Here is a 25,444-nt window from a genome sequence, read left to right on the forward strand (position 1 = left end):
CACCTCCTCCCCATTTATTCTTTCTATTTCTCTTCCAGAGGTTGTATATTCCTTCACCAATATTTAATATAGACCCTTCACTTGCAAATTTAGTTTCAACGATACCCATGATGTCCGTTTTCTCCTCTTTTAAATAGTTTAGTTCCAACACTGCCGACATTAGTCCATTTATGTTCGTGTATGCTACTTTTAGTCTTCCCCTTCTGCATTTACTTTTCTCCTGTACCACTTTCTCAACCTCATGTCCATGACCCTCCAAAAGAACTTTTTTCTCCATCTCTGATAGTTTTCCATTTTTTTTCATTTGCTTCTTTTCTTAGTTCATTTATAGTATCTCTCTCTTCTCTGGTTCTATCTTTTTTATCCACACTTGTTTGTATTCTTCCACCTCGGCCAGTTTCCAGGATTTACTCAGTGTTTCTTCAGCTGCCACTTGTGACCTAAACCTTATTTTCATAGGACACTGTCCACCCTCAACATATCTACCCAATCTTTTAATTTCTTCGATCTCTCTCTAGTCAGCTCTTTTTCTTCTTGTAATGTCTCCACTAATTTTCTCCACACATTTCTTTTCCTTCCTTTCTCTTTCAGTTCACTTTTCTTCCTTCAGGATGAATACCACAACAGTTTTTTTTCATCCACAGAGTCTCTCACCAAGCTTTCTTTCTGTTTTATAACTTGAACAATTTTTTCTGTTAGCTTTGTGTCGTTTGCCTTGGTTTGTTCCTCTACAATTTTCCTAAAATTGATATTTTCTTCCTCTTGTTCTTTCTTCCAGTTTTCCTGTTTTACATTTAACTCTTCCACCTTGCCTTCATATTCCATTGATTTCTTTTCATATAACGTTAGTTTTTTATGTAGATTGTCGTATGCACCTTTCCACACCCCCTTGTCAGTGATCAAAGTTTCAACCATCTTCTCCATCTTGTCAGATCTATCCTTCATTTCCTTCATTTCGGTTTCCAGTGTGATAATTCTCCTTCTCATCATTGCTTCCCCAGCCCTTCAGTCCTCTTCCCCAAATCCTGAGAAGTCTCTCTGTCTCACCTTTGGGAGGGTCCCCATTGGTGTAAACAACATAGTGGGGACTGAAGTAGCCCACTCTTCACTGCTCATTATAACAATTTAACTGCTTTCTACAAAACACTTTTGGAGATGGGACAGCAACGAGTAAAACCAGTGTGAACTCTCACCTCTGTATTTCCACTAGGGCAGCTCTCAGCGACGTAGATGGCTGGATTTTTAGGAGCACCTGTTTGTGTTGACTTCTCTGTCCACCGTGTGTGTGTGTGTGTGTGTGTGTGTGTGTGTGTGTGTGTGTGTGTGTGTGTGTGTGTGTGTGTGTGTGTGTGTGTGTGTGTGTGTGTGTATTTACCTAGTTGTATTTACCTAGTTGTATAATACAGGGTCCGAGCCAAAGCTCAATTAGTCCTGTCTCCATACCCGAATTTGTCCAATTTCTCTTTAAACATGTGCACACTCTTTGCCGCAACCACCTCTTGTTTTAAGTTATTCCATATTTCAACCATTCGATGCGGAAAGCTGTATTTCTTAATATCTCCCAAACAATGACTCTTCTTTAATTTCTTCATATGTCCCCTTGTACGTCTATCTCCTTCCTCCACTTTTACAACTAGGTCATCTCTGTCTATCTTCTCCATGCCATTTACTAATTTGAACATTGTTATCAGGTCTCCTCTTTCCCTTCTTTCTTGCAGTGTTGGTAATCCAATTTCTTCCAGTCTTTCCTCGTAACTTAGGTCTTCCAATTCAGGTATCATTTTCGTAGCTGTTCTTTGTATTCTTTCCAATTTCCTTATATCTTTCTTTTTGTGTGGAGACCATACCACTGCTGCGTATTCCAGTTTGGGACGTATCATGTGTGTTATGATTTTCTTCATCATTTCTTTGTCTAGGTAATTAAATGCCACCCTGATATTTGCTAGCAAATTATATGTAGAGCCAAATATTCCATTGATGTGTTTTTCTGGTGAAAGCGTGTCTTGAATTATTACTCCCAAGTCTTTTTCTTCTTTGCTCTTTGGTATTGTGATACCTCCCATCTTATACTCCCATGAAGGTCTCCTTTTACTTCTTCCCATCTCCATTACATGGCACTTCTTTGTATTGAATTCTAATTTCCATTGTTTACTCCATTCATAAATTCTATCAATGTCCCTCTGTAGTTCCTCACAATCCTCTTGGTTCTTTATTACTTTCATCAATTTTGCATCATCTGCAAACATATTAATGTAGCTATTTAAACCCACCGTCATATCATTTATATAGACCTGAAGCATTATAGGTGCCAACACAGACCCTTGTGGTACTCCGCTTGTTACTTCGCACCAACTTGATTTATTATCTCTGATTACTGTACTCATTTCCCTACCTTGGAGATAATCCTTCATCCACTTAAGTATTTTTCCTTTTAGCCCTCCTCGATGTTCCAGTTTCCATATGAGTCTTTTATGTGGAACTGTATCAAAAGCTTTTTTCAGATCTAAATAGACAGCATCAACCCAACCATCTCTCTCTTGTAGTTTATCTATTACTCTTGTATAAAAGCTCAGTAAGTTTGTTACGCAAGATCTCTCTTTCCTGAAACCGAATTGTTTTTCTGTTATTATATTTTCTTGTTCAAGATGTATATGTGTGTGTGTGCGTGTGTGTGTGTGTGTGTGTGTGTGTGTGTGTGTGTATGTGTGTGTGTGTATATGTATATGTGTGTTTGCATCTCCCATGCACACTGGTCACCTGCTGAAGGGCATGAAGGGACTGCATGATGCTCGACAACTGCATGTGGTTTTCAGAGCACCTCTATCCTCATAATGGAGGACAGGTTTCGGCAGGACCTCCAGGGGCTGCGGGAGAAGCTGATCGAGAGGGAGATTGAGGTAACAGTGAGTGGTAACTGAGTGAGTGAGTGATTGAATTTACACTATTGCAGCAACTGATTGATTGTGCATCTTGGCATCTTGTACTTCTCACCCTTGAAGGCACTGAGGTGCACTGTGTGTCCAGGAAGGTAAACAAAACTGACATACAAGTAGGGAAAGAGAGGAATTAGGGTGATTGGTTCATGTGTGGTGCTTGGAACGGATCTGATCAGATTTGTGTGTTTATAGGGATGAGGCTGAGAGAGAGAGAGAGAGAGAGAGAGAGAGAGAGAGAGAGAGAGAGAGAGAGAGAGAGAGAATTGTTTTGTTGTGGCTTTGTGTTATTTTTTTGGTCAAGGCTCAATGTGGTAATGTTGTTGTGTGATGTTCATGTGTGGGTGTGGTTGTTCTTGGCTGAAATCAGCTTGCCACTCTTCCAGATTTTCAAGTTGTACACACTGTTGTATCAAAGGATATTTTTCCCTTTTTTCATTTTAGGTTGGTTAAAAAGAACTTGCTTTATGATTTTTCTTATATTATGTTATGAAGTGACTTGAGATAATCAGCAGAATACCTGATTTAGAATTTGCAAATAAGTCTGTGTAAATGAAGATCATATATATTTTTTTACATAAATTCAGTAATTCAGTCAATTTAGTGAAACAGGTTCGCTAAAGGTTCTTGATTTCACTTGAGGAATGTATTCTTTATATTTATATTTGAAAGAAAGTATAATAAAAAAAACATGAAGTTCCAGCAACAGCTACTTAAAATTTCATTCATATTTTGAATAATTTTTTGAGTTATGATCAAGACACTATTATTATGTGCTTTATTTGTAAACCAGAATTTTGCATACACATGAATTATATCCCAATGTATATATAATGTGGACAAAAACAAGATCTGTTATGAAATGAAAGATAAAAGTGTACATAATTTAACATGAAAACAAGACCAAGACTATAGAAAAAAAGTTAAAAACACCCACTGTGTAAGAGTATAGAAAACAAGTTAAAAATATCCACTGTGTGTAACTCAAAACTTGCCTTTCTTTCTGTCCCTCTGATCCCTTTCTAATGCTCCCTTCCTCCATCCACTCCCAGGCCAGCAGCTTCCAGGCACGGGAGACGACCCTGCACAGCGACCTCAAGGCTAAGTCCGAGCTGGCGGCCTCACTCAAGGAAGAGATCCGCAACCTGAAGGATGAGGTTGACATCATGAAAAAGAAACTGCAGGTGAGAGAGAGAGAGAGAGAGAGAGAGAGAGAGAGAGAGAGAGAGAGAGAGAGAGAGAGAGAGAGAGAGAGAGAGAGAGAATGCCTCTTCCTTTGATGAGGTGATACTTTGATAATCTTTTAGTCTTAATCTTGAAAATGTATTGCAGTGATATCTTAGTGACTTTATTAACAAAATGACAACTCTTTTCTACATCTCTCATGATAACCTCTTAAACTTTTCTCTTTCTCTTCTTTCTTATCTCAGAACTTTAGAACCAAAACAACTCTTTTCTACCTTTCTTATATGATAACCCTTTAATTTCAGTCATTTTCTCCTTTCATATCTTAGAACTTTAAGAGCCAAAACAACAACTATTTTCTGCCTCTTTCATAATAACTTTTTTTTTTTTTTTCTTTGCCTATTCTATCATTTTTACCTCTTTCCTATCACAACCTTCAGACCAACTCTTCTCTCTTCCTTCATATCTTTTGTACATCTCATTTATGACAACCTTTAATCCAACTCTTTTCTCCCTTCCTTCTCTCTTAGGGCAAAGATGAGGAAATGTTGCAGATCCAGAGTCACTTGGAGGACCGGGAGGCAGCTCTGTCAGGAACCACTCAACAGACAGAGGAGCTGAAGGCCAAGTGTGCAAACTACATGGAAAGCATTCAGGCCATGGAGGAACAGGTGTGGCACTCAGACTGGCATTTTAGACAGCATGACACTGAGGGAAACTGGGATAAAAAGGGTGACATCATTTACTTTTTAATCAGTTTCTTCTGTACATGTCTGAATAGGAAAAAATGTGGCACTCAGACTGGCATTTTAGGTAGAATGCCACTGAAGGATGATCTTGTGAGAAAATTAGGATGAAAAGATTCACACATCATTTACTGTTTCATGTCATCTTTCAGTTTCCTCAGCACATGTATAGAAAAAGTGTGGCATTTGAATTTGCATCTTTGGAAAAATGGCACCAAAGGATTATATCTTGTAGGGAAACTGGGATAACATGATTCATTATTTTGTATCATTATTCAGTTTTGTGCATTGTTTGTCTGTTGCCCACTGTTGTCTGCCTTCTATTTTCTTACTTCCTTCTTTATTTCTTTGTCCTTTATTTTTGTCTCATATTCTTTCTTCTTATGTGTTTCGTCTCTTCTTGGGGTTTCTTGGGTTACAACATTGGCACTGAAGGGTCACATCCTATAGGGAAATAACATGAGAGTGCTACATCATCCATTACTTACTAACTCATGTCATCCTTCAGCTTTCCATCACCACTGCCTCTTTCACAGGTGTCTGAGCTGAGTCTCAAATACACGGCCACACAGTCAGAGCTGGAGGTGCTGAAGGAACAGGTGCCCTCGCTGCAGACCAAGCTGAAGGATGCAGATGATCACAAGAACCAACTGACCAGAGAGTTGAGGGAGAAGGTGCGTGGTGATATGGGACTGAGTTCAGGTTGGTGTGTGAAGGATGTAAGTGGTGATATGTGTGGGGAGGCAAGTTTTGGTGAAGGAAAGTACAAGTATGTGATAGAATGAAGGAATTAGTGAAGAAAGTGTGAGCAAGGGAAATGTGAGTGAGTTTGGGCTGGTGTGTGAAGGATGTGAGTGATGTGTGTGTGCAGGACTGCCCCTGACCAAATTGGGGCGCTGAGCAAAATTTTATCTCATTTATGACAACTCTTTTCTCCCTTCCTTCTCTCTTATATGAAGGACACCTCTTTCCATCCCAAATGTATCATAAGTACAAAATGATTGTATAACAACATGCCATTTAACTTAACAACTTTTATTAGTAGTAAGAAATGTACTGTAAGTATAGATACAGTAGTTTGGCTCTATGAGTTAACAAGACATTCAATAAATGTTAATAAGGGCTGCTGGAAAAAAATTTTTCCAGTCTAGACACAGGCTGGAGACAGATTCCTATTTAATGAGTAGCATCTTAGGTGTTTGTGCCATCAAGTTTTTTATTTCAACAATATACCCCGCTTCAAGTGAAGCACAAGCTTCCTCTTGTTTTGCCTCTCTCTCTCTCTCTCTCTCTCTCTCTCTCTCTCTCTCTCTCTCTCTCTCTCTCTCTCTCTCTCTCTCTCTCTCTCTCTCTCTCTCTCTCTCTCTCTCTCTCTCTCTCTCTCTCTCTCTCTCTCTCTCTCTCTCTCTCTCTCTCTCTCTCTCTCTCTCTCTCTCTCTCTCTCTCTCTCTCTCTCTCTCTCTCTCTCTCTCTCTCTCTCTCTCTCTCTCTCTCTCTCTCTCTCTCTCTCTCTCTCTCTCTCTCTCTCTCTCTCTCTCTCTCTCTCTCTCTCTCTCTCTCTTATAGAAATCTACATCATATGTGTCTACAGAGTTGCTGTACATATATTTTAAATATTTAATACAACAAATTAGGCTAAAGGAGTCACTGTTAATGCCTTCTGTCTGAAAGCCTCTCTCTGTCTTGTCTGTAACAGCCACACATTCACTGCAGTCTTGAACTGCTGCCTGGTTCAGCCCTCAACACTTGGCTGCACAGTAACAAACATGTTCCACCAGCTGATGTATGTGTTCAGAAATTGTCTTTGCTGGTGCCATGTTCTGCACTTGGGCTGGAACAGCTCCCCAGGGGTGCGTATGACAGCTCTGGTGGTGACTTTGGCATGTCAGGCAGGCTGCCAGAGAGCCTGTAGGTGTGGAACCCGTTGCTGTTGCACCTTGAAAATGATGGTGAGGCCTGCCCTGTCTCGCCGCTGCTGGAGGGTGTGCAGTGCAGGCTGAAGGCTGAGCTCACTGTTCCTGATGAGCCTTGCCACTCGGTCCTGCACCTTGTCCAGGAGAACGAGGTGTCTGTTTGCCGCACTGCCCCAGGCCAGGCATGCATACTCCAAGGAGGAGCGGACCTGCACCTTGTAAAGTAACTCCAGTCCTTTAGCATCAAGGAGGTAGGAGATTCTCCTCAGGGATGCCAGCTTCCCTGAGGCCTCTCTGGCGAGTTGCTCCACGTGGGTTCTGAAGCTCAACTTACAGTCGGAAGTGACCCCCAGCACCTCCACCTCATCCCGTGGTATCAGTGTCTCCCCATTTAGGGTGAGGCGTGGGGCTCTACTCATCCTGTTGATTGTGAGTTGCTGGGTTTTGTGAGTGGAAAACTTTACTTGCTACACATTCACTGCAGTCTTGAACTGCTGCCTGGTCCAGGCCTCAACACTTGGCTGCAACCCAGGCTGCAACTTGGCTCAGGGTGGCATTGATGTCGCAGTTGGCTGCAGCTTCCTCCTCCAGTCCATAGCTGTGGGATAGTGTTATGTCATCTGCAAATGCCTTCGCGGTAGGAACAAGGTGCATCAGATCACTAACATACACATTCCACAGCAAAGGGCTGAGGCAGCTCCCTTGAGGAACACCTGCCCTTATGGGATTTGTGGCTGTCTCTCAAGTAATTCTCAAGGAGCTGGAGGAGTGCTCCGTCCACACCTACAGCGCGGAGCTTTGTGATGAGGGTTGCTTGCCACACTTTGTCGAATGCCCCCTCAATGTCAAGAGCCATGATGGCTGTGGTCTTCCCTTGGTCCAGGGCCCCATTCCACTCCATCGAGAGGAGCAGGTGCAGGTCTGCCGCCAACCACCCCTGCCTGAACCCAAACTGTCTCTTGCTCAGCAGGTGGTGCCTCTCAAGGTGCCATGTGACTCTCAAGGCCACAACAGTTTCCAGCACTTTGCTCAGCACAAGCAGCAGGGACACGGGTCTGTAGTTTTTTGGCTCTGTCTTTGCATTTTCTTGTGCAGAGGCACCACACTACTCCCCTTCCACATTTCAGGCCACGTGGCATTGGCGAGGCAGTGGTTAAAGAGTGAAGCAAGTGGGCGCGCCAGCTCCACAGCACACTTTCATAGTATGCGGGGACTAATGTCCTGTGGCGCCACTGCTTTTTTCTCGTCCAAGTTTGCGAGTATCACTTTCACTTCCTCTTCACTTGTGTTCACTGTCTCTAGTGTTTCTTTCACGATTTGAGGGAGTAGCAGAGATGGTCTTTCAGGGTCGGGGATGCACATCTTTTTAGCAAAGTGCTTGGCCAGGAGGTCTGCCTTGTCATGAGCAGTGTGGGCAATGCTGTTGTCTGCCCAGTGGAGTGCAGGGATGGAAGTGCCCTGTGACTCACCCTGCTGGTCCTTGACAAGGCTCCACCACTGTTTACAACCAACCTGGCCTCCCCTTAGCTTACTCTTGAGGTTAGCTTTCCACTGCTCCACTGCCCATGTTCATGTGGTATTCATTGCCTCGTGGTGCCTCAACCTGCTCCTGGTAGTAGGGTGTCTCTTAAGAGCACGCCAGGCTCGGTGCTTGGCATCAGAGGCAGCACGGCACGCAGGGCCAAACCAGGGCTGGTCTGATGCCTTGCCTTTGCACATCTGTCATTATATCAATTGTGCCTGCTCATTTTCACTTTGTACATTGGTACAAATTTAAACACAGTGTGTGTGTGTATGTGTGTGTGTGTGTGTGTGTGTGTGTGTGTGTGTGTGTGTGTGTGTGTAGGTGTTGGGGGGGAGAGTCGGGCAGGTTGTGTTGAAGGAAGGTGTGTGACAGAATGAAAGAGTTAGTGAAGGAAGTGTCAGCAAGGGAGTGTAGAGTCAAGTGTCATGAAGCATAACACCTCCTCCTCCTGCAGGCTGGTGAATTGGAGAGTTTGCATGAGAAGATCAACGATGCCTCAAAGGAGGAGAGTGAGGTGCTACAGAAGAAGAGTGAACAAGTGGAGGAGCTGAGGAAGAGCTTGAGGGAAGCGGAGCATGCCAGGAGCACGGCAGAGAGTGCCCTTGCTTTGAAGAATGAAACCATTGAGCAGCTGAACAACAAACTCACCAACAGTGGCAACTCTCTTAAAGACCTTACCTCCAAGACTGCCTCCTTGGAATCTGCCCTGAGGGAACGGGAAAAGACTGTGGAGAGCCTGAAGCAGCAACTCAAGGAGATTGACAACCTTAAAGCGGACCTTGTTCGGGAGAAGGCCCTGGTGAAGGACAGGGACACAGAGATTCACAACCTTAAGGGCAAGGTGTCTGAGTTGGAAGCCAAGAAGGGTGATGTTGAAAACACACTGCAGGATACCAGGGAAAGTCTGGGCAGTGTCAGGACGTCCCATGAAGCGCTGAAGACTGAGTTGGAGGCAATGAAGGACTCCCTCAAGAGGAAGTCCCACAGCAATGAAGAACTGCAAACCAAGCTCAAGCTGGAGACTAGTGAAAAGGAGAGTCTGAAGGGAAAGCTCTCTGCCTTACTCCTGGAAGAGCAGAGTGCAAAGGAAGAAGTGAAAAAGTTGCAGTCCCAGAACACCACCATGGAAACGGAACTCAAAGCCAACCAAGCCAAGAATGCCAGTTATGACACAGAGCTGAAACGTCTTGCTGCAGAGAAGAGCCAGCTGCAGGAGAGTGTGAGTGCCCTGGAGGCTGCCAAGACCCAGTTGGAGGCCACCACTAAGGAGCATGAGGCCAGGAGTTCTGAGGAGGTGGCAGCGCTGAAGGGGAAGTGTGAGGCGATGGAAAAGGAGCAGGAGGACTTGGCAGTACAGGTGGCTTCCCTCATCTCAGAGAAGGAGGCCATTGTGAAGTCCAAGGAGTTGATGGCACATGAACTCAAGACTGCTAAGGGAGACTTGCAGGTTTGTGTGTGTGTGTGTGTGTTTACCTAGTTTTGGTTTACAGAAGGAGAGTAATCTCATAGTATCACGTCTCTATATCTATCCAGTTTGGTTTGTGTGTGTGTGTGTGTGTGTGTGTGTGTGTGTGTGTGTGTGTGTGTGTGTGTGTGTGTGTGTTTTCTTTGGCTCATTGATTATAAGAATTTTATTGAAATCATAGGGCTACTTTTGCGTGTGTGTGTGTGTGTGTGTGTGTGTGTGTGTGTGTGTGTGTGTGTGTGTGTGTGTGTATAATGTGTGATGCCCAACAGGAATTGAAAGTGAGGTGCAAGGAATTGGAAGGACAGGTAGATGACTTCATGCAGGACACCTTCACCCTCACCCAGGAGAAGGCCAAGCTGGAGGAGGAAGTAAAGGGGCTCCAGGACAAGGTAATGCCATGCTACGCCTCACTGTAACCACTCCATCAACCACAACACTGCTCATTGTAAGTTTCATAACTTGAACAAAGAACCATATTCTGAAACACTCCTCTGCTGCACCTTCACTACTTTCAAAAGGCTCTAACTGAGGCTAATCAAGTTTTCAATGACAGACTAACAAGATTTCTACATTTTTAAGAAGAGAAACAATCTTGAGAATCTGGTTTCTGTGGCCTTTGAAAATTGTTGTGATGAGAGAGCAAAGCATTTCTGAATACAGACCAATTTACTACAGCTGTAAAAGACAATAATATAGGGATTCTGATATTCTACTACCACAACACACCTTGCTGCACCACAAAGAAACACACACACACACACACACACACACACACACACACACACACACACACACACACACACACACACACACACACACACACACACACACACACACACACATATGCTTCTTCCCTAATAAAAGTATGGAAACTTAGAATGGATTAGAAGAGGTGATAAATGTCAAAATGTAAACATCAACTGAAGGAAAGAGCAAACAAAAATAGATGGAGAAATAATAGCAAAGGAATATGAACAAGGCTTTATATACTACAACTTTTTTTGCCTTTTGTTGCCCTTAGCCAGTGCCCCTCTTGCATTAAAAAAAGTCACTCCCTCATAGCCACTGTAACTGCATCCTTCATGGCACAGGTGAATGATGAGGTGTCCATGAGGGAGGCTCTGGCAGGGCAACATGCGGCACAGCTGGCCATGGAGCAGCAGAGTCGAGATGAGGCTCAATCACAACTACAGAGCCTGCAGGAGACTGTCACCAAGACCCACAAGCAACACGACCAACTCACCAAGACACAGCAGGAAAAGGTGAGTAGTGTAGTGCAGGTATTGATGTACTTCCTTCATTCTGGAAAGTTGGGTTGTGGACATGGAGTTAGGGGTATCAACACACACACACACACACACACACACACACACACACACACACAGATAGATAGATAGATAGTTTATTGACCACAGCTTACAATGTTTTATCATACATATTTACGTATAACAAAATGCGTACAAAGTTATTTGTTTACTAGTATTCTTTTATCAAACAGCTATAGTCCACACAATAATAATATATAAAAGAATACAGACAAAATATATATGCAAGTTATCCAAATAAGAAAACAAATGATGAAGTGGCCTATCACATTAACTGTACAACATCAAAATCTCATGGATTTATTTACATGTTTTATCAAAAGTTAAAGTTTTATCAAAAAGTTCTTCCATTTTGTTGATATTATAATGGGTTCTAAATGGCTCTGTTAAAGAACATACCTCAACTACATGTCTTTCTGTTTGCATAAGACCACACCTACACAGACTTTCCTTGATGGGAAGCCAACCACGCCCTCTCCTGTTCTATCTACTGGTCTCTACCGCTAAACTGTGACCACACACGCAGAACCTTGTGAACAATATTCAATGACTCTCATTAATCAAATGTCTTGTTCTGTATATCTCATGCACTTGACAGGTAGGATTTATTTCTTCATAAACAAGACACTTTGATGCGACTGAGTCCGTTACCTTGGTGTGCACATTACTTATTAGAGCAGATTTGCTGAGAACTCTATTCTGAATGAACTCGTCCACAATTTTCCCTTTGTGTGTCTTTTCATTGATAGCAACTCTGATGGCAAGTGATAACGGGTCGTCATGCATACCTGATATCTCTACCCACATTCTATGAAAAAACTTATGTTGGGTCCATTAATAAATTCCTGTGGCGTAGGATATCCTACCTCTGCAGAGCACACAAGGTTAGACGTTGACCTTCTTACTTACTTACAGTTGCTTTAAAGTCCAGTTATGTGACTTAATGACAGGTTTCACATCAGCACCAACCCATGACTCACAACCGTACATTAAGGACGAGATCAAGGCTGCATTGAACACTCTTCTTTTCTTTTAACAATAAATGGGATATCATGATTCTTATTTATGAAAGATACATATTTCAAAAACATGACAGCTTGTTTTTTGAGTGCAGGTGGACAGCTGAACACACACACACACACACACACACACACACACACACACACACACACAGCACAGATGTGTGAAAAGATCATCAAGAACAGGTGGGTGAAATACCTGGAAGACAACAATGTGATAACAAAGAGACGATTTTTATTCAGAGAAGGAAGATCTTGTGTAACAAATTTTACAAGCTTCTATTCAAGAGTAATGGACATAATGCAAGCGAGAGACAGATGGGCTAATTGCACATACCAAGACCTGAAAAAAAATCATTCGATAAAGCACCACACAGAAGGCTAATTTGGAAACTGAAAAATATAGGAAGATTGGGAGGATCATTATTAAAATGGATGACCGACTTCTTGACAGACAGAGAAATGAGGACACTAATCAGAGACAATGTCAAAATGGAGACTGGTAATAGGTACTACCACCAGTTATGTTTGCAATATATGTAAAGGGCATGACAGATGGGGTGACAAGCTACATGAGTCCCTTTTTTTTGTGTAGGAGGAACACCGGCCAAGGGCAACAAAAAAAAAAAAAAAAGGCCCACTGAGATGCCAGTTCCCAAACAGGGTCCAAAGCAGTAGTCAAAAATTGAAGAAGTGTCTTGAAACCTTCCTCTTGAAGGAGTTCAAGTCACAGGAAATTGGAGATACAGAAACAGGCAGGGAGTTCTAGAGTTTACCAGAGAAAGGGATGAGTGATTGAAAATACTGGTTAACTCTTCCTATAGAGAGGTGGACAGAATAGGGGTGAAAGAAGAAAGTCTTGTGCAGTGAGTGTGGGAGGAGGGGAGGCATGTAGTTAGCATGAAAATAGCTGTAGAAGATAGCAAGAGATGCAACATTGCAGCAATGAGAAAGAGGCTGGAGACAGTTAGAGGAAAGGAGTTGATGAGATGAAAAGCTTTTGATTTCATCCTGTTTATAAGAGTGGAAACCCCCATACATGTGAAGCATGCTCCATACATGGACAAACAAGGACCCTGTACAGAGTTAGCAGCTGGAAGGATCAGAAAAACTGGTGGAGACATTTTAGAATGCCTAACTTCATAGAAGCTGTTTTAGCTAGGGATGAGATGTGAAGTTCCCAGTTTAGATTATAAGTAAAGGACAGACCAAGGATGTTCAGTGTAGAAGAGGGGGTCAGGTGAGTGTCATTGAAGAAGAGGGGATAGTTGTCTGGAAGGTTGTGTCGAGTTGATAGATGGAGGAATTGAGTTTTTGAGGCATTGAACAATACCAAGTTTGCTCTGCCCCAATCAAATTTTAGAGAGATCATAAGTCAGGCATTCTGTGGCTTCCCTGGATGAACTGTTTACCTCCTGAAGGGTTAGATGTCTATGAAAAGGTGTGGAAAAGTGCAAGATGGTATCATCAGCATAGGGGTGGATAGGACAAGAAGTTTGGTTTAGAAGATCATTGATGAATAGTGGGAATAGAGTGGGTGACAGGACAAGAACACTGAGGAACACCACTGTTAATGTATTTAGGAGAAGAACAGTGACTGTCTACCACAGCAGCAATAGAACAGTCAGAAAATAAACTTGAGATGAAGTTACAGAGAGAAGGATAGAAGCTGTAGGAGGGTAGTTTGGAAATCAAAGCTTTGTCCCAGATTACATCAAAAGCTTTTGATATGTCTAAGGGAACAGCAAAAGTTTCACCAAAATCTCTAAAAGAGGATGACCAAGACTCAGTAAGGGAAGCCAGAAGATGTTGACAGACATAGTTGAAGGAGTTTGACTTGGCAAGGTGGAAGCAGTTTCGGAGAACAATAGGAGGGACTCCTTTGGGTCTATAAGCCTTCCGGAGGTTTAGGCCATTGAGGACACGAAAAACATCTTTGCGAAGAATTTTAATAGGTAGCATGAAGTAGTCAGAGGGTGGAGGAGAGAGAGGAACAAGCCCTGAATCATCTAAGGTAGAGTTTTTAGCTAAGGTTTGAGTGAAGAGTTCAGCTTTAGAGATAGATGTGATAGCAGTGGTACCTCCTTTATTTCCACCAGATGGCACCACTGCTATCACATCTATCTCTAAAGCTGAAGTCTTCTCTCAAACCTTTGCTAAAAACTCCACCTTGGACAATTCAGGGCTTGTTCCTTCCTCTCCTCTGACTACTTCATGCTACCTATTAAAATTCTTCACAATGATGTTTTCCGTGCCCTCCCTGGCCTAAACCCTCAGAAGGCTTATGGACTTGATGGGGTCCCTCCTATTGTTCTCCAAAACTGCTTCCATCTTGCCAAGTCAAAGTCTTTCAACTCTGTCTGTCAACATCTACCTTTCCTTTTTGATGGAACTTTGCCTACATTCAGCTTGTTCCTAAAAAGGGTGACCATTCTAATCCTTCAAACTACCATCCTATTGCTTTAATTTCCTGCCTATCTAAAGTTTTTAATTTATCCTCAACAGAAAGATTCTTAATCATCTATCACTTCAGAACCTTCTATCTGATCACCAGTATGGGTTCCATTAAGGCCGCTCTACTGGTGATCTTCTGGCTTTCCTTACTGAGTCTTGGTCATCCTCTTTTAGAGATTTTGGTGAAACTTTTGTTGTTGCCTTAGATATATCAAAAGCTTTTGATAGAGTCTGGCACAAAGCTTTGATTTCCAAACTACCCTCCCACAACTTCTATCCTTCTCTCTGTAACTTCATCTCAAGTTTCCTTTCTGACCGTTCTATTGCTGCTGTGGTAGACTCACTGTTTTTCTCCTAAATCTATTGACAGTGGTGTTCTTCAAGGTTCTGTCTTGTCACCCATTCTCTTCATCAATGATCTTCTAGACCGAACTTCTTGTCTTATCCACTCCTACACTATTGATATCACCCTGCACTTTTCCACATCTTTTCACAGACGGCCAACCCTTCAGGAAGTAAACAGTTCACGCTGGGAAGCCACAGAATGCCTGAATTATGATCTCTAAAATTTCTGATTGGGGCAAAGCAAACTTAGTATTGTTCAATGCCTCAAAAACTCAATTCCTCCATCTATCAACTCGACACAACCTTCCACACAACTATCCCCTCTTATTCAATGACACTCAATTGTCCCCCTCTTCTACACTGAACATCCTTTTTTCTTATAATCTAAACTGGAAACTTAACATCTCATCTCTAGCTAAAACAGCTTCTATGAAGTTAAGCATTCTGAGACGTCTCCAGCAGTTTTTCTCACTCACCCAGCTGCTAACTCTGTATAAGGGCCTTATCCATCCATGTATGGAATATGCTTCACATGTCTGGAGGGTTCCACTCAATTTGCTCTTTTAGATAGGGTGAAATCAAAAGCTTTTCATCTCATCAACTCCTCTCCTTTAACTGACAGTCTTCAGCCTCTTTCACATCACTGCAATGATGCATCTCTAGCTATGTTCTACTGCTATTTTCATGCTAACTGCTCTTCTGATCTTGCTAACTGCATGCCTCCCCTCCTCCCACAGGCTCGCTATACAAGACTTTCTTCTTTCTCTCATCTTTATTCTGTCCACCTCTCTAATGCAAGTTAACCACTATTGTCAATCATTCATCCCTTTCTCTGGTAAACTCTGGAACTCCCTGCCTGCTTCTGTATTTCCACCTTCCTGACTTGAACTCCTTCAAGAGGGAGGTTTCAAGACACTTATTCCTCAATTTTTTACTACTGTTTCGGACCCTATTCTGGGACCGGCATCTCTTTTGTTTTGTTTTTTCCCCTTGGCCAGTGGCCCTCCTACATAAAAAAAAAAAGTTATGAAGAAAGATGGAAGAAATTGGGCCTCACTACACTGGAGTAAAGGAGGGAAAGAGGTGATTTGATAGCACTATACAGATATATTGGAAGGGATGGAAAAGTTGGATAGGGATGGTCTTGTGATACTAGATATGAGAGGTACCAGAGGACATGGGAGGAAATTGATAAGGACTGTTTGCAGAAGAGACATCAAGAAACATAGCTTTCCTCACAGGAGCATAGTAATGTGGAATGAACTTAATGATGAGAATGTGTGTACCAATACAGTCCATAAATTTAAAGAAAATTTGAATAAAAGTGGATATGGAAACGGGACAGCATGAGCTTAGTGTGGCTCTTGTCCAACAACTAGGTAAATACACACACACACACACACACACTTAGAGGAAGAGTGTTAGGTATGGGATCAGAGTTATTTATGCATCATTCACTTCACAGTAGTCTTCTAACATGAAAAGTAGCATTCTCCTGTCACTTGCTCTAAAACTACATAGTATTGCTTTAACATCACAGAGGATTCATCAGTTGCCTTTCTAAACTTTCCCAAAATTAAAGAATTTGTGTGTCTTGGAGAAAAAAAAAAGTGAACACCAAGACTTACCAAGCCATGTAATGTTACCTTCCAGATTTCTGACTCAACTCACTGGCTGAAGGCTAAAAATCTATAAAATTAAAGAACTCACATGTCTTGGAGAAGAAACAGAGTGATCACCAAGACTCACCAAGCTATCTAATGTTACCTTCCAGATTTGTGACTTGACAAGGCAGCTTGAGATTCAGCAGGAGAAGGTTGGGGAAACTGAGGGGCGAATAGCATCTCTAGAAGCAGAGGTGGCAGGGCTGGCTGGAGATAAGCTGGAGCTGGAGGTGAGTGTTTGACCTTGAAGGAATGCTGGTTCACTTTCATTACCTTCTTTCTTGTCTTTATTAATTGTCTACTGTCACAACTCTATTTAATGCCTTTTCCCTAGAACTACCCTCAGAGGATGGCCACTACAAAAGTATCCATTTATTCTTCTCATTTACTTCTCTTTCTTTTCTATACTAATTTGTCTACTGTCACAACTACATCTCTCCAATGCCATTCCATTGTCACAGCTGTATTTCATTGTGCTAGCAAGGACATTTGGTGTACAGGTGCGGGTGGAGGCAGCAGCTGAGGAGCAGCACAGCCTAGTAGAACGCTGTGTGGCTGCTGAGTCTGAGGTAGAGCGGCTGCAGGGACAACTGACACAGCTGAGGCGAAAGCTGGACGACTCCACAGCGGCCTTACATGAGCTGGGCCGAGAGAATCAAAACTTGCAGGTGAGGGGCTAGTGACCAGACTTAGGGAGAAGGAAGGTATTGCCACACTCCACCCCTGACTTGCCTTATGCTGATGAACATATTGGAGCTTGGCAGTGATTTTTGTATGTTGGTATTTTTACCAGTGTTGGGCACTTCTTGTTTTGCTGTTGCTTAAGTTTGAAATAATGCAGCCATTTGGCCTCAAGACTTAACTGTATAGATTCCTTGTGGCAGTTATTTAATTTCTAAAGCAATTTTTTGTCTGATGTTTATAGTTCATTACAGCTCCATGAGATTATTTTCCTCATTCCTTAATAGTTCCCAGTTTTCTGTCAATAACAAATTTTCTATGGTGATTTTCCAGTACTATGTTAGCTCCTGTCACTGTACAGTACAGATTAGTGAACACTGCAGGCAGTGAGCAGCACTTGCCCTGGTTACTTCTGCATACATTTGATTAAGAGGACTTCATTGTTCTCCTAAGCACTGCTGTTATTTATTTGTTCATTTATTTATTGATGATTGGTAGTTTTATGGTAATTTGAAACTAACAGACAAAAACAGAATCACTGCTGCTCACAGCTTACTGTGAAAGATTATATAAGAAAATTTTGAGAAAGTATTTGCACCTGACTCATATATACAGAGGCTTTACTGTAGATTTGTTAAGACAAACCATCATGGCTGAGGAATGAAAATTTGGTGTTAACATCATTGGTACCAGTTTATTTATGCCTCCCTGTTAGTTGTTGTGCAGGTCGCACTTACATATGGTGCCTCACAGTGTGTTTAAAAAAATTGCTTCATGGAAGAGTACTGCTTAAGATAAAAACACCAATCTAATATGTTTTACAAGACTATAAAATGCAGAACATGTCACATTCTCACAACACTTGCCATTGTGGTCAAGATGAACTAAAAGCTGGGGAATAGCATTGAGGATGGTACATGATCTGGTTACTAAATCTCTCACATTATCATAGAAGTAAGTTAGGCAGATAACATGATTCAATAATGTTAACCCAAAGTAAGACACAATTTTTACTAGATAATGGAATAAGATGATGATTGAATATTGCCATGTACTGAAAGATGACAAGATGCCTGATGTTACAAGATTCTTAGCCCACACAAAGATGTTTGTGCTCGTAGCTGTGGTTCAGGAATGACAGGACAATAAAACATGGTTAGCCCAAAATAAGATGCCTTTGTTACTACTAGTCAGGTAGATAACAGGATGCTTGATGATAATGCAGTTGTTAATCTAAAGAAGTATACTTGTGTTATTAAGAATTCCATTAAAGAAAAAGACATTATTGACATCAGCATTTCACTCAATCAGATAGAGACAGTGAAAATGCCTGATGTTGGGAGATTCTTAAACCACATAAAGATGCTCGTGTTAAAAGTTTGGGAGCAGTAAAACAATGGAATGTGTTTAACATAAAATAGGATACCTAGTTAGGTGGATAACAGTATGCTTGATGATAAGTAGTTGTTAACTGAAAGAAATATGCCTGAATTACTAGTCAGGTGGACAGTAAAACCCTTGAAGATAAATTGTTAATCGAAAGAAATGTTACTTGTGTTACTAGAAATTATGAAAAAAGACATCATTGACATCAGTATTTCACCCAGTCAGATGTGAGATTCTTAAACCACATAAAGATACTTGCATTAACAGTTAGGGAACAGTAAAATGATGAAATATAGTTGACCCAAAATAAGATGTCTGTGTTATTAGTTAAGTGGACAGTAGAATGTTTGATGGTAAAAAATATATTTGTGGTACTAGAAATTATACAAAAACAGACATAATTGACATCAATATTTCCCCCCGATCAGATGGAGACAATGAAGTTAGCTGGACGCAAGTGGGCTGATGACTCTGAGGTGCTGAGCTGTAATACATGTGCCAAAGCGTTCTCCGTGACAGTGAGGCGCCACCACTGCCGGAACTGTGGACAGATATTCTGCCATGACTGCTCCAGCAAGCAGGCGCCACTGGAGGCCAACAAGAAGTCCGTCAGGGTCTGTGATAGCTGCTACAATGAGCTGACGGCCAAGTTGTAGAGTCTGCTGTATATACGTATGTCAGTTCCCCTTTTTGTTGAGTGTTAGTGTTATCGGATTGTGTTATGAGTGGTGGAAACAACAATAGCTCTTACGTCTAGATTATACAAGAGGTTAGTAATTTTTTTATCTGCTGATTTTTATAATTTACTGTAAGAATTAGATAGTTCAACAGGGACACAAGGGATGAAACTTACACACATTTCTAAGATTCTGTGGTTGAAATTTACCATACAGTCATTAACACTTCAGGTTTATATCCAGAAGCCATGGGGTGTTGAAGGTTCCTCTCCCTGGACTGTTCTCGTGGCGCCTCTAATCCTTTGCAGCAGATCTGACTCCATCTTGTTGTAACGTGTTGTAATTCTGTTCTGTATTTGTCACAAGTCTTAAGTCAGTCATGATAATGGGCATCTCACAAATTGCTTTACAAGGGTGTGAGTTCGCTGGTCCTGGAATGAAGTGATGACATTTCTGTCACAGAGCCACACAGCATGCTGCATACCACTACTGGAATTTTTAGTGCATTGTGCAGGTGAAGAGTGATTTACAGAAGAGATACATTCCTTAAAATTCATTCATAAATTGAGTTCAGCTATAAATTTTTAATTCTTTTAAATTTTATGCACATTTCACAATATATTTTAGATGATTTTCATTAAATAATTATTCATAAATACAAATTCTGCATTTGTAAATTTGGCCAGGAAATGGAATTATTTTAGAAACTTTAATATTTGGAGTTAAAACGTGGTAAATCGTGACTCACCCGTACATGACATTCAGCTCCCTTTACTTGATAAACTTGTCTATGAAGGAGCTTATGGCAGCCTCACTTCACTGCAGAGCTTCCTATTGCTGGCCTGAACTCCCTTCCATTGTACTGTGTTGGTGCCAGTGAAATATGAACTCCAACATAATTCTTTATTGCAAAAATATGCTTTTCCTATATACACTGATTCACAAAAAGGAGTTCTTATTTGTATGGTGACTGAGTGTCCAAGTGAGGGAATATTATGTTCATAGAAATTAATGTATTAAATAATTGTGCGTCATTACTATTTTTGGGGGGTGAATAACTTGATGAAATTTTGTCGCTTTATCATCAGCTTTGTTGTCAGCAATGTCTGCCACCTGGTTTGTTTCACTTGGTCACTCAGGTTTACAAAGCTAGTTTAACCTGTAAAACTGCCACTAATCTTGCCAGTGCTAATTTAATGCCTCAATTATACAACAGTTCTTCTTCATTTCTCCAATCTACCACATAACTGTTTGGTGAGGTTATTCTTTTGCCAGCCTTCTTTTTTTTTTTTTTTTCATTTTTATCACACACACAAAGTTTTCTGTGCAAGAATGTGGAAGGCTCTCCCTGAAATATTCAGACAATAAGCCATAGCACATTTCTTAACAATTAATTATAACACCTTAAGGGCACAATGTGTGTGCACTTCCTTCCAATCTTCAGTGTGTGGAATTTTGTTATTAGGTGAGGCTGGTCAAGGGAGGCAATCAGTGAGGAAAGACTGATGTGCTGATTAACCATGAAGTCAGCACTCAACATCTTGTCATCGGGAGTGACAAAAACAGGACTTATGGTTTTCTTTGGGTCTTTCTCTTTCTTTTCTAAAGCTAAAACTAAGACAAACACTACATTAGAAATGTACAATCATCTATAATCTTAAAGTAGTACGTAAAATTACCATCAAAATTAAATAACAGTGACTACAAAGGTTTTGGATGTTAAACTCAACACCAGTGTTAACTGAAGATCTGCATCACTCCCTCACGTTCCAAACAGTGTGTGTGTTGAGTCATTGTCTACAAGTGTAATATCATGCCCTGCATAATGCTCACTTGGGATACATCAGTGGTTTCTGAATCAAATACAATTGAAATTTAATGTTAAGCTTGAGCCATTTAATGATATTCACACTTTGCAAGACCTTTCTGTCTCTCTTTGCTAACTAATCCTGCACATTCCACATGTATGCTGCAGTCTCATTTTTATATCACATAAGCAAACTTCAGCTTTTGTACATAAACATAATAAACAACAATGGCAACAGTTATGGCATAGGGAGTATTGAAGTATTGCAAATGGAATGGTTCATCACGCCTGGCTCACTCCATACATTCATGCTCGTCAAGCCCACAAGATCAATAATTAAATTTAGAAATGACATCTCTGTACACCAGCATGTTTCCAAGGCTTTGTCATCCTACTTTACAACTGCACCACACACGGCTACTTGGATCATGAGCTGCAGAATCCCAAGTAGCTTACAGCAACAGCAAGTCCATGACCTGCTGGATGATTTTGAGTGCTGGTACTACAGGTGCTGAGAGAAAACACTTAAAAAAATTGACATCAACCTATCATTACCAAACACTTTCTGCTACGTGTCAGTTGCCGGTGTGATGTCATGTCCACTTATTAATCTAACAGTTCCCCTTGGTGATAAGACAGACTGTGGTCAATTGGTTCTGACTGACTAGACCCCAACCCTTCCCTTATATAATTTGTTTGCCCAACCCACCTCAGTCTACAAGATACTACAAGACAGACAAAGGGACTACAGAGGACATTCACTGTACTGGAATGGATGCATTGTCAGATCGTCACGAGTTGCCAGGGTTCTGTGACTTGCCTCCACCACTCCATCAACAAGGGACGGGATGTGGCGCTGCAAGTTGCTGGAACACAAAAAGTCAACACTGCAATGCCTTTCACATAATTAGTATACTATTGATTTTTTGTTAGTCAGTGTACAAGGAATCCTCAAGTTATGACAGAGTTCTGTTCCTACACCATATTGTAAAAAAAGCATGGATGGCAGAGTAAATAAAGGATAATGAAATAAATCAGTAAGAAAAAAAAATCTGCAAATAGGAATGTACAGGGACAAGCACTGCCAGCATTGTAACTATGAAATGATATAAATTAAACCATCATAAATTGAGGACTCCCTGTACATGGGAAGTGACAGTGAAGTCTCTGTGATCATCTGGCAGCAAAGTGAGATGGTGCATAAGGCACTGAGGAAGGAAGTCTGTTAATGCTGATATGTATAAAATGAATACTTGTGGGTGTAACACATGCATACTTCACATCACCCACAGCTGATGAAACTAAAACAGAAGCTTAACAATGTTCCAGATGTAATGAAGAGGATGCTACTCCACATATTTATCCTTCATATCATGTTTTCAGTCCTGAGCAGAGCTGTGTGCAGTATATTTTTTAATTCCTTGTGCTATGCCTGCCACTGCCGCTTGTGTTGACAAAGTGTTGCTCTTCTGCCTGCCATGTGTATATAATATTGCTTTATATCTTCAAGCAAGTTCTTTTTTGCTTGACTGTAACTCTGGCTTTAAATAATATTACTTGTATATACAGCATTACCTCAACTTTTTCTAACGAGCTAATTGGGTCAATTACAGTAACACTAAGTCCACATTGCCAGTGCTCCCAACAGCCACTGTGGAATTTGGGGAGAATTACAGCACGCATACCAAGATTACTAAGGAGGACAGACAGACCTCCCTCATTACAGTAGCCTCATCTTGTTAGTGTTTACCAAAGTTTATCACTAAACTCACTATTTAACAGTCATCTCTCCCTCAATATTTACCTGATTTGATTGAATGAGCATTCAATTTACTACCAAAAGCAGCCACCTAGCTTTCCCCAGTCTCCTGATTCCCAGCATAGTTTCTCAGCACTCCCTTGTAACAATAGTGAATGACACAATCTCATTGTTGCAGTGCATTAATCCAGTTTACAATTTTGCTTCCTGACCTTGGTGACCACATAGTGTCATCCACAATTCATTCTTTTTCTCCTCCTCACCTCCCTCTCTTCAACCCTTTTACAAATCTGAGGCTCATGTGGTAATGAACAGTTTTGTCTGATCCTTACCTCTTATCACCTTGTATCCTCAAGATAAGGAAATTAAAAACTTGCCAAGCTCATTAGTTTTTTGGTGGCTAATGATATGATCTCATCAGCAGAGACAATGAGGTAATACTGTAATGACTTTTCTATGTATAAGTATTTTGTAAATATGTCAAATGAGACCAAATACAGCATGTCACTAATGTATGAGGAATAGCTAATGCAGCAAGTTGAAATTATGTATTACAGTTTATTTTTTTAGCTCACTATGATGTGTTGTGAGGAATATTATCAAAGTCTGAGGAGCAGAGGTGCCTCCTGCCAGGCAGATGCAAGGGAACTGCTGCATTGTTCCCTAACCTTCCTGAAATAAACATGAAACCGTGGCACAGGTTAAATTCAAAGGAACAGGATTTTGCAAAAATGGGATAAGAAATTCCTGCAGAATACATGCAGAATATAATAATGCCAGAGTGATCAGCTGATTAATCTGCCACACTTGTCTTCACTGTATTCTGTTTTTCCTCAATCCAAAATTCTCTGATCTACTCACCTTACAAAATCTGATGATGCCTGACTGTAAGCAAATCTAGGAACACCAAGGAAATGAGTGTGGCACAGTGATCAACTAGTGACCATGATTAAATAATAAGAAACCAATGATGTGATACCTGTAAATGAAGCTAACCACACCTGTATGCTGGCCTTAACAGAAGCTCATCTGCTCCACCTACCAGACTCACACTGCAATACTGAAGGTAACTCGTTTGAAGAAGCTCCATCTCTTACTCACTGCTTGTGTTGTTGCTTGACTTCAAGTCCATAGCTAATACTAATACCAAATATTGTGCCCAAAAAAATGTTAACTCAAAGCTGTGTGTGGGATGTATACAGTGTGCACTAAGCTGCATTCATTCAGATTTACACTAATGAGACAAAACAAAAAAACAAAAAAAATATTATAAAAGCAACTCCCATAATGGAAGTTCTCAAGGTGCAGCTTTGGTGTTAATTAAGTGCTTACATTATCATCAAAGTTATCATTTAAAGAAATGTTTCAATTTGATCCAAGAGGAAGGTTTTAGAATCTTGCTTCCTTCTGCTAAGGTTTGTCTGCTCATCTCAACTCTCAGATGCTGGCCTTCCCCACCCACCACTATCTTCTACCTTTGAAATCCTGTCATCCTCCTGTGCTGCAGCATTTTGGTGCATCACAAAATGAAATACATATGTTCAAATTAGTATGTATCTGAAGGCAAATATTTTTCATGCAAATCCTTTTTTGTTAGTTATTTTTGATGAATGAATTAGATAACTTTATACTCAACTATGATTCAGTTATCTTATTAAAGCTGTTTTTTTATAAGTAAAAGATATTAGTTTTTATAGGCAATTTTTACAGAAGGGCACTTTATTACTTCTGTACATTAATTTCAGGTACCTTTACCTATATACCTTTCCTGATATTGAGAAAGTTTTGTGCTACATATATTTTTCTGTGACTCCATGCCAAGAACAATGATAATGATACTGTAATTAGAAAGTGAAAGAGGGGACAATCATATTGGTTTTAATGTGAAAATTTCAAATGTGATTTAAAAATCTTTGTTAACCATAAATGGTAAATAAATTATAATTTATCTTTCTGTTGAAATTCCTGACCACATCACTGACAAGATATAAATACAGACAAGTATGAACAACTATTGATGGCAGATGGAAGAGAAGGTAAGATTTTCATAGGAATAAAATCTGAACAACAGAATACATGCTTCATTGGGCATTTAAAACACAGGACAGACTTATCCACCAGCACCCAGTTTATCCCATCTGATGCTTGTGCTGAAAGTCTCTAAATTAATGCTATGAAAACTCACCTAAGGCAGACGACCCTTTGCCCTTTATCAGAATGCCACTCATGACACAAGCTGATGGACATAGTCATCTATGTTTCTGGACTTATTCTCTTACTCTCTTTAAAGTCAATCCAAAGTCATTCAGAATACAACCTCTGCAAAGTCCAAAAATATCCATTCTCTTTTCTTCATGAAGAGATAAAAAATCTTTGAATATAATCTTCAATACGACTAAAAAGTAAGTATTTACGTACCTGTTCATGACAGGAATGGTGGTGGAAAGCAAGTACAATAGTGACTAATGAAAGGCTGGACAGGAAGAATATGAAAAGGTAGATGAGACTAAGTGAAGCTTGGGCTATGGCTGTACAGGGCTCAGGTGTATGTAATGTT

The 25,444-nt window shown here is 40.8% G+C and overlaps 2 protein-coding genes across 11 annotated transcripts in view; one reads left to right on the plus strand and one right to left on the minus strand.

The window, feature by feature from the left end:
* The window catches only part of LOC135092181 (early endosome antigen 1-like), a 62,983-nt gene that overhangs the window by 34,409 nt on the left and 3,130 nt on the right, over window positions 1-25,444 (plus strand). For 2 of the 4 annotated variants that reach the window (XM_063990464.1, XM_063990463.1), the window contains 10 exons: window positions 2,814-2,897; window positions 3,986-4,117; window positions 4,649-4,789; window positions 5,401-5,538; window positions 8,757-9,749; window positions 10,040-10,159; window positions 10,862-11,032; window positions 16,688-16,807; window positions 17,078-17,245; window positions 19,073-24,836. In XM_063990464.1, the coding sequence (XP_063846534.1) occupies window positions 2,814-2,897; window positions 3,986-4,117; window positions 4,649-4,789; window positions 5,401-5,538; window positions 8,757-9,749; window positions 10,040-10,159; window positions 10,862-11,032; window positions 16,688-16,807; window positions 17,078-17,245; window positions 19,073-19,300 (2,295 nt within the window). In that variant the 3' untranslated portion in view covers window positions 19,301-24,836. Of the gene's footprint in view, window positions 1-2,813; window positions 2,898-3,985; window positions 4,118-4,648; window positions 4,790-5,400; window positions 5,539-8,756; window positions 9,750-10,039; window positions 10,160-10,861; window positions 11,033-16,687; window positions 16,808-17,077; window positions 17,246-19,072; window positions 24,837-25,444 lie in introns of those variants that run through there. The other 2 variants (XR_010262787.1, XM_063990465.1) reach the window with 2 other exon arrangements.
* LOC135092185 (MTOR-associated protein MEAK7-like) overlaps window positions 20,211-25,444 on the minus strand; it is a 45,463-nt gene continuing 40,229 nt past the window's right edge. For 6 of the 7 annotated variants that reach the window (XM_063990475.1, XM_063990478.1, XM_063990477.1 and 3 more), the window contains exon 11: window positions 20,211-21,994. The gene's annotated coding sequence lies outside the window, so the exon portion shown is untranslated. Of the gene's footprint in view, window positions 23,560-25,444 lie in introns of all 7 variants that reach the window. The other variant, XM_063990479.1, reaches the window with a different exon arrangement.

Source organism: Scylla paramamosain, chromosome 39, assembly GCF_035594125.1.
Source record: "Scylla paramamosain isolate STU-SP2022 chromosome 39, ASM3559412v1, whole genome shotgun sequence".
In the NCBI taxonomy this organism is placed as follows: domain Eukaryota; kingdom Metazoa; phylum Arthropoda; class Malacostraca; order Decapoda; family Portunidae; genus Scylla; species Scylla paramamosain.